The 10,068-nt window shown below is 40.6% G+C and overlaps 1 protein-coding gene across 1 annotated transcript in view; it reads right to left on the bottom strand.

Annotated features, from left to right (window-relative positions):
* Positions 1-10,068, bottom strand: part of slc16a2 (solute carrier family 16 member 2) — a gene marked incomplete at its 5' end in the record, with an annotated part of 21,172 nt that overhangs the window by 4,471 nt on the left and 6,633 nt on the right. The window contains 4 exon segments of the mRNA XM_035669655.1: positions 1,304-1,532; positions 3,080-3,223; positions 4,731-5,229; positions 6,334-6,478. Of these exon segments, the coding sequence (XP_035525548.1) occupies positions 1,304-1,532; positions 3,080-3,223; positions 4,731-5,229; positions 6,334-6,478 (1,017 nt within the window).

The raw sequence follows: 10,068 nt of genomic DNA, 5'->3' as shown, positions 1-10,068 counted from the left end.
GTGGGAGGAGTTGGGGGGGGGGTGTACACTTACACATTGTTGCATGCAATGTATGTACAGGACTGTACAGACTGTACTGAACACATGTTGACACAGCGATAATCTCATTAAGACTTTGAGGAGCCAAGTTGCCAATATTCAATTGAATATCTAATTTCCCTGTGCAGTACTTCACACATAAATTACACATTTGGTTTAACTACAGAAGATAACATTGAAAAATTGAAAGCATATGCAATAATTTATCTAGTTAGTCTCAGTGGCATTAATCCTATTATATGACAGAGATGGGAGTCACAAACAAATAGAAAAACCCCTTTCAGACATAAAATGAGCAGAAACTGTAGGGAACAACAAGAGGGAGCACAAGGTAATTGCATTTTCTTCCTCTAAACAAAACTCCTTACAGCCTTAATGCTTCTGCTGCCTGACTATCACACACTCACAAATGCGAACACCAGTTGAATACTGTGAAAGGAATGTTTTTGGCTTTTGGAAATAATGGAAATAATACATTTAATCCACAAATTAGGTGACATCTGTAAATGGTTTCTTTTTGTTCAACAGTTCAAAATAGTTTAACAGATTAATGTTGTCAGCTAAACAACTAGTATACTATATCGTCATGGTTATTCCTGCGAGGACATAGGTTTGGATATGCAATTAATAAATATCAGTATATTGCTTTGTCCAGATACATAATCCATAACATCTTGAAATAAAAAAAAATGTATGAGAGCCTGTTTTTACGAATTTAACAGCTTGAGAGTTTTAGTTTGGACAAATATCTCAAAGCATTAATAACAACTGCCAGAATCTGAAAGAAAGAGGTTGGCAAGACAGAGCATGGGGGTTCCTGAGTCATCAAATTAATGTTCTGCTCTCAGTGCTCTTCTATACACTTATCAGAGAGCTGGAGCAAAGAACGAGGAGGGGAGAGAGGGAGGAGGTAGAGGAGACATAAAGCAAGTTGAGCACTCCCTGTATGTGCTTTTATTTCCTGGTAGACAAATCCCCAGAGACAGCCTGCAGTTGGCCTCAAGCCCAAACCTCTCTAAATACAATCTGCTGTACAATCCATCCTGCCACACATTTGTCTTGCTCTCCCTTTTACTCCCTACATTTGTTTTATCTTTACTCTGCTGATATCAATCAACTTGTTGTGCGCGATTACTGCCAACATCCTGAAGACAGTGCAAGGAGCCAGATCACAGCAAGCTCATTCTGGATTATACAGTATAAATCAGTGCTGTATTGTGGCAAAAACCGGGCCAAAAAAAACACAGGAAAAGAGCCTTCTCACCAGCGATGGGTGGACCGGCTGTCATGGGAAGAGCCATAAGGCCTAAAAGGTAGCCTATGGCCTGCGAAGCTTGCATGGGCCCGACCAGCTCGAATGCTATGGGAGCCATCATGGTGAGGAAGCAGCCGTCGCACAGCCCCAGGAACACACACACGACCACCAGCCCCTCAAACACAGAGCACTGAGGAATCATCATAGACATCAGGCCCAGAGCCATGAAGGACACCACCTGAAACAGACAGTGAGAACGCATTAACAGGCTTTAACTCCCTCTCTTATTACTGTTAAATGCCATGCCATGACTAAGAGAAGCAATACGAGAGGGGAGAATTACCTGCTTTCAGTTGGCGCATTTTCTATCCTTTCCATCACTGTTTGTACAAGAAGAACTGGCCTCCAGGCATTTTTACCTCATTGTGAACATTCTGTTACTTGTGCGACAGAGTACACCCTCCAGCTACCGTTAAGACTAAAGCTACATATTCAAAAATGTGCCAAAGATGAGCTGATTCGCCTGTCAACAGCTAGCCAAACAGAAGAGGATCTGAAAGTGCTGGAAAATGCTGGAAAATATTGTCCCTGACATAAACTGACTTTATTATTACAAAATATCAACAAGTGCTGATATTTAGATTACTGTAGCTGCCACTTCAGCTCAGCTTGACATTGGCTGGTACTGTCTGCTGTTTGATTATTTTTACATGCTATGTGGAGATATAACTAAGCTAAAGGAATATAAAGAATGTTTATACATCTCAATAACTAACTAAATAACCTCTGTGCTATAGGCTGAGGAATTTAGTGCTTTGTGTTTTTGTCAGCTGCTACCGAAGGCTGCCTGCCTGTTTGTGCAAATCTAAGTGGTCAACCATTACACTTAGCTCAGAGTTCATGAGTTTAATACTGTGAAATGTAAAGCAGGGTTCTGTGCCTGAACAACGAACTAAAAGCTACTTTAAAACCCTTTACAAGTACCACATTGTACAAGAAAGTTCAACTCTGGAGAAAAGCCTTTTTATCTATAAAAGATTCTCACAGGCAGTTTCTTTATTATGGCAACAGGAGAGAAATTATTGAGCAGCGTGCTGTAAACAAATTCTCCTTTTCAATGGAAAACACTATCTCTGCACAATATAACTGTCTAATACTGGCAAAGGAGCATTAAAAACTAGTTTTTTTGTGTTTTAATATCACACAGACATGATGATGCATGTCGCCCAAGGTTTTTAAATTTGAATTAATTTATCTCCATCTCCCTCTGCTGAACAACACGCTTGATTAACACCATCCAGATTGAGTGAGGTGGCTCAGGCCAACGCAGCCAATGAATTATCTGTGTTTGCATTCAGAAAAAAGTACATTTACAACAGCAAGAACTGACAAATCCTCTTTGTATTCACCTCTCAAACTGCTCTGAACTGCTGTGCCTTTCATCCCCTTCTCAGCGCATGCGATATTAAACGACAAAATCTTCCAGCATCAAGGAGGTACTACTGGTTATTTCAGCTTGAATTTCTCTGGCTGGCTAGAGGGTTTGCCCTAGATGTCGCTCTTTGCTTGTATTGCAAACTAATCTATGTTCCCAACAACAAAAATGGCATCTCAATATATGATTCCGGGGGATGCTATGGATAAGTTTAATTTTATAGTGTTTTGGATAACTCAGATATTCAATCATATTTGTTCGAGCCAGGGCATACATACCATGAGTTTTTACAGAAACATGGAAAACATTAAAGAAAAAGTGGACAACCCACATTTCATACATTTCCTCACCTGCATGTAGATCTTTTGAAGACCAGGAATGAGGTCGCCAATTTTGCCGAAAGCGAGGCGTCCCACTCCGGATGAAGCTCCTATGCAGACGAGGAGCACCCATTCCTTCTGGGTGTCCTTGAACTGCTCCTTCACAAAGTTGATCTGAGACACGGAAAGAACAACAGTGTGTTTGGTGGTTAGATGTGATTGTGCTGCAAGAAACTGAGCAGAAGCTACCAATAATGAATGGGCTGGCAAAGGTATCACACAACCTGCTGATGAACTTCATATGTTTTTGAGCTCCATGCCTAAGAAGTCATTGAACTCAGCAAATGGGTGTGTATTTGGTGGAGTAGAGGAATTGTCTATCCATAACCCTGAAGCCAAGGTCTCACAATAACAAAATGTCTTCATCCACAGACCTCTGGAACAGCAGGACAGGAAGAACCAACGCATATACAGTAGGTCAGACCCTCCCACTCCCCTCAGCCCTGACCCCCGAATCAGATCCAAAACATTAAACCGCCCTCTGAAGTCTTTCCTGAACAAGATGGTCCTTGTGAAATATTTGCTCTGCTTTGAAGGGCTCTACATTCATCAATGGCCATAGGATAGGCATGTTTAGGGATACAGAGAGGCCATACAGGAGAGATTTCCTGAGGTGGTCGAGCCAATACAAAGGCCGGGGCTGTGTTTACATCTGGGCCCGGGCCTGAAACAACAGGCCTGACAGAGGGAGGCCGGAGCTGAAACATCCGACATCTGGATAGAGGGATATCAACTTTACAGCTGCACGCTGCAGCATTACACTTCATCTTCATCCTTCACTATCTCACTATCTCACACCAAAGTCGGCCATGGGTCGTATGCAGACGTTGCTAATTATATTCATCGTGGAAAGATGTGCTTTTACTTGGGAGTGATTGGACTTATTTTTTCATCATGATGTTCGACAGAAATCACATTTGCAGTCAAAAATAAGGACTGAAGTTGGCAGACTAAGCCCTGGCAACGGAACGACAAACAAAGGAAATAAACTTGTGCTGTAGCTTAAACCATGGGCAGCTAGTTTGTTGTTAGCAGTGGTATTAAAGAGTAAGAACCAAACCAGCATCTAAACAGTATTAAGTGACATTTGCAGGTATATTCACATGCTGTTTAATGTGCTTGTAAGTCAGATAAACTTAACATACTACATACTAAGTTTGGGCAGGAAAGCAAATCTGTGTTGTTCTGTCCTCTATGCAAAAATGGTTAAAAACAAATGAACTGGTAGATGACAGATACATGATTATACAACTCTGACTAATCAACACCATAATGCTGTTTATATAATCCCATAATATCAATAAAGAGGTCAGGATTCCTACATTTTCACAGTCACATACCACAAATACATGAGAATGTTATGGTATGTATTCCATATAAAGTAATGTTTTAGCACACTGAGATGAATGGAGGACTGTTAAGTACACAAAGCTTAGTATCGCATAATATATAGTATACGCATGATCTTCCATAACAGTTGTCAAATATATAAACAAAATCTAACATAGCTAGCTGATTTTGCACTGGTGATATGCAAGAAACTAAGACTGTTTCAAAATATTAAATAGTCTTTTTTTAGATGTAGAAAATGTATCATTATCATTCCCTTTATTTTTCTTACCAGATGAACATATGGCACAAAGTAGCCCAGTACAGCTGTGGCAACTCCAAACGCCCACACTCGATATGTCACAATGTGAAAAACACGCAGGTTGAAGTACTTCCTGACCCCACCAAGGACCCTGCTCCACCTGCTCCCCGCTTGAGCCGTGGCCCCTGACTGTGTTTGGGGATTGGCAGGGCCAGGACCCATGCCTGGGGGTCCCATTCCTCCTCCAGCAGGCAGTAAAGGTTTGAACATCAGCGCCAGCAGGGCCTGGACCAGCATGAAGAGGCTGAGGATCTGGAAGGTCCTGCTGAGGCCCAGAGGTTCCACCACCTTGTTGAGGAAAACTGGGAGGCCCATGGAGAAGAGGCTGGCACCGGCTGTCACCACACCGTTGGCCAGGCCCAGGCGCTGGCGGAAGTAGTGGCCGAGAATGACCAACGAGGGCTGGAAGGCGAAGGAGGAGCCACAGCCGAACAGTATGCCATATGTGAAATAGCGAAGGCTCAGGGAGCTGCAACAGAAAAGAAAAAGCAAAGAGGAGTAATGCTTTAGTTATTATATGACCATTTGTTTTGCTGTGACATTAATTAATGCATAAACATAAACAAGCAAAAAATTATAATCAGACTCATTTAGTGAAATGTTAGCTAGAGTACTGTTTATATTTTCGGCATTGTGCATATTTTGGATTTTGCTGATGTTTGATATCTTTTTATTGATATTTGCACTTTTCTCATACTTCCTTATATTGTACTGCACCTGCCGAGCAACAATTTCTATTCTATCTTATTTATTTTAAGAAAACCATTAAATGGCATGTCATTCTGGCTGCTCATATCTGATTTTTGTAGACGATTAAATAACCAAAGTTTGGACTGAGTTAAGGCAGCTTCCTGACCTTATAGTATAGCTTTATTTTCATTATTGTATCTTGTTGTTCTTTGTGTTATCTCTGGCTCTGTTCAGCTGCTGCAAGTGTCAGAAATAGCACAAAAAGGTGGAAAATGGCCTAGGGTTCCAAAATAAGGTGTGAATTAACTCTAAATCTACTACTTTAACAAGACAGTTACAAATAGGGAGTACAGTATGCTTTTTCTAACAATCTGACTGGAAAACACGCATTTTCCCAAGGTGTGACTCTGTTTCCTAATCTAAAGAAAAGACTGTAGCTGGAAATGTCTTTCCTTCATTTATACAACAGAGAAACACATGAAACAGCAGAGGAGCAAGTTTGTAGCAAATTTATTTGTAAGTAACTGTTATGTTGTAAACTGTAACATTATAAATCATCCATCGTGTTGATAAAGTATTTGGTTTTGTGAAGTTGGAAGTTATTTTGATCAGTGCGACCTGTGTAATGCTATACTGTGTTGAAATAAAGTAACAAAGCATTCAGTCTCCTTGTTCTGACACATTCAGAGTCATTACCATATTTCCTATTAACATTTAACAAGCAGCTGTTAAAATATATATATATATATGTGCATTTAAATAATTAAATTAATATCGTAAACATGTGACAACTCGACTAGGAAAAGCTTTAGTAATGGGCAGCCCTAAATACATTAGCGGGGCGAGAACAAGTGATGTCTTTAATAAATGTACAGCAGCTTACTTTGCAAAGGATGTACTGAGCAGCCCTATAAAAGCCAGCGCTGCGCCGCCGACAGCTGTCTTCCTACAGCCGAAGCGGTCTGTGAACATGCTGACCACAGGTGAACAGAAAAAGATCATGCCCATGGCCAGGGCTCCGACCCAGGCTGGAGAGGAAGTAGAGAGGAGAGAGAATTTATCATCAGAAACGTGGAAAGCATGTATGTTCTAGCTCTCCCCTACACTAAAATAAAAGACAATCTTATACCCATTTGTACAGCAAGCAAGAATCAAAGTTCATGTAACATAAAATCCACTGTGTGCTGTGAATCAACATAGAATATATATACAGGATACAGTTCTGGGCAATGCAACTAACACATGGACAAAACAATGAGAAATGGATTCCCTTTCTTGTATGGAAACAGTACACCAACTTATTTTGTCACGTGTAATCCTTCAACAGTAAACCCACATCATAGATGCAACTCAAGAATTTGCCTCGAAGGAACTTCACTCTTAGTGTTACACAGTCAAACAACTGTAGTGTAAATACTACGGGAAATAAATATTGTTACAGGAGAAAGATGAGAAAGATGAGAAAACTGAAAAAACAATCAATGCTTCCTTTTTAAAATGCATTCCTTTTTTTGCATATGGAAGTCATTGTATGAAAATTAAATAGGGATCGCTAAGCAACAACAATGCCTTTATGCATGCAAACCATCTTGTTTGGCCTCATTTCTCTGACTGTTTGCCAACCGCATGTAAACGTGTGCTACTTTAGAATTTTGTATCCACACGTGAAAATGTAATTTCCAAAAGACAAACAGCAGAAAAAAAACTGCAAAAGTAAAAACAGAAAGCCTTTGTGAGCACTACTTTTTTTGGAAATGCCTCTCTGTGACCCTCCACCACCTGATGTGATTAGCTATTAATATAAATTTATGTAACTCTTTATTGTGTCTTTATTTGCATCATGCACTTCAGAAACGCTCTATAAGATTTCTCATGGTGATTAAGCAGATCAAAAAGTGGATCAAAGTGGATAGTTCTGGCCTGTGGTGTAATATCCATCCAGCGTTAAAACATAACGAGCCACAATGATCCAACAGAGACACTGCGTACCCTGAAGTGCAAACAAACAAATGTCTGGGTCCAGTCTCCTAGGGAGCAAAGGTAGCTTTAATGTCTACCGTGGTGTCTGGGTTGTGGGTCACACTGATCCAACAGTTCAATGGGAATGAGAGCAGAGAGAATGATAAACAGGTGGATGCACTGGTAACCTGCTTACACACACGTACACACACACACACACACAGTCTTTGTTGTGGAGGTTGACTTAAATATTCTGTACTATACATATATACACCTGCTGGTACATACTGTACATTACAAAGTCTTTCGCCCTTAGACTTTTGTGTAGTCTAAGGGCGGGACTGCACCCTAGCCTTCCTATAGTTTATTTATCCAAAAGGAACAAGAGAGGGAGGAGAGATTCTCCTATTTGGGAAATTCCCACCATTTTCAAACATTCCCTACAAAATGTTTCATCTCGTGGCACAAGGCATCTCAAGGCATTCAGCAGATGATGTACAGAATCAATGAGGAAACAGTGAAGTGGGTTAAAGGCTAGATTACATTTTTAATGGTTGTCCCACATTGGCAGCCCATTTCAACCATTGAAAGAGGAATTGATGGAAACCCACTTTACAAAATTTTCCAAGGCAGCACATAAGCACCTTAGTATTACAATTGCACCATATTGCACAACTGAACTAGAGAACTAATAATTCTCCTGAGGGACTCAGTATGCTTCAGACTTTTCTTATTTTTCACCATCTTCACCAGCTAGTCGCCAACTTGTCCTGTCTGTCGTTTGGCGTTGGGCAGGTAGTGTACAGTAAAGCTTCCTGCCTGCTGTGAGAGTGAATCAGAAACAGTAAAGTGGTGGGCCATAAACCAAAACAATAAGCTGAAAGATGCTAAATGCTCCGCAGACCTGAGGGGAACTGTTAATGTTCCTGTTAATAATCCTCTGTTGGTTCACTAAAAGCAACCCTTTTCACATTACACGTTAGATTCTCTCCAGTTAGAGCTTCTGTGATCTACACAGAACATTTGCATACATAAATGAAGTCTGACTTCATTTATGTATGGCCTTTCCCTTAATGCCACTTGATGGTGGCATTAAGGGAAAGGCCATAGAAGTATAGTGGCTTCACAATTTAGTGGTAGGATCCTTCAAAGGTGGGTCGAAGGAATAGCCTCGCACGGTGTGTTATGGCAAAATACAAGCGAATACTGTCAGAAATTAAGAGTCCAAGGGAATTTAAGTGCATAAGCCCTAAAAGAAAGAATTAAACCACCCACAAAAGTGCTTGGAACAAAACTCCTGACAGAATCAGGTCGGGTTTAGTTGCAGTCTTTTGGTGACTGGAATCTCCTAAATTTATGTTCACAGCGTCACATGCCTGTACTATTGGGATCACTTTTGCCTTCACTGGTATTTCTCCTGCTTCTCATATTCCTTCTTATTGATATTGCTGTCACTTCAGGACAGCTCAAACTACCACTCGCTCCACTTTCTGTTCCTCGTCAATTACCAATGTCCAGCTGGTTTGTCTGGAAGGACCACAGGATCTTAACTCATTCTCAACCACCCATTGTCGTATCTCAAAAAACCTTGACTTGTGCTTCCATATGTATACTCTTTCTGTCTGTCTTGCATTCTTTCAGCGTTTCATCCTCAGAACCCCACAGAGTTGTAAAATGTTTTACAGTCGATCAGGTTGGCCAGTGTAGTCCTACGAATCTTAGGCTCTGACTTCTCTTCCCATCTGTTGTTTTTACCATATGCTTTTTCTTCATATGCTTCTCCAGTACTGCTAACTTTTGGCTGTAGATGGATCTGTGCTTAAAAAAAAGGCAGAAACTTAAATTTAATGAATAGAAAATGCTCGAAAATATATGTTACAGTTCTGGAAACCGATTATTTACAATGATAATTGCTTAGTAGCTAGGATGGAAACAAAATAAGCAAAATCTGGAATTACCCCTTTAAACAAAGACTGTCTTTTGGTACTTCCCTGGTTGGATGCATACACAGTATTATTACAGGAAGACAGGACCACAGAGACATAGTATAGAGGAACCTATAGAAAAACACGAGGACAGTAGAGCACACTTCAAGAACATACTCCCTTTACTATTCCACTGAGAGTATAAATAGTTAACCAGCTTCCAGTAGAAAATGGTTCCAGAGAAGAAAATCATATAAGTGGAAGCATCACCAATCCAGCTCTGAGGCAATATGATAACTTGAGTACCAGCAGTACTATAAATTGTTGATTGTTATGAAAAAGTTACACAACTATTTCACTCAAGCCTGCATCAACTGGCTTCTTTGACTACTAGACCAACGCTGGGGAAGATGATTGCAGTGCCTGGGCTAAACTGAAAGCACAATGTTACTCTTCACAAAGCACATTGTCAACAACATACAAGGTCCAACCTACAATCAAAGGCTAACAAAGCATAAACATGCCTCGTTCCTTCACTCTCTTTTCCCTTTTCTGGCCAACCCCAACTCCAAACCCCCCAGTTCCCCTTGCCCTGGCACAAGCAAAGGTTTGTGAATAGACTGAGTGGAGTGTACTCATTATAGACGATTAGGTCTGAACACTTCCAAACAAAAGAAAAAGAACACAGCGGGAGAAACTGAAGCAAAATGAAAAGATGTGTATGTGTGTGTGTG

The sequence above is a fragment of the Morone saxatilis genome, unplaced genomic scaffold (genome assembly GCF_004916995.1).
Source record: "Morone saxatilis isolate NCDOM2014 unplaced genomic scaffold, NCSU_SB_2.0 Contig22, whole genome shotgun sequence".
NCBI lineage: Eukaryota > Metazoa > Chordata > Actinopteri > Moronidae > Morone > Morone saxatilis.
This window is presented reverse-complemented; position numbering and strand designations above follow the sequence as displayed.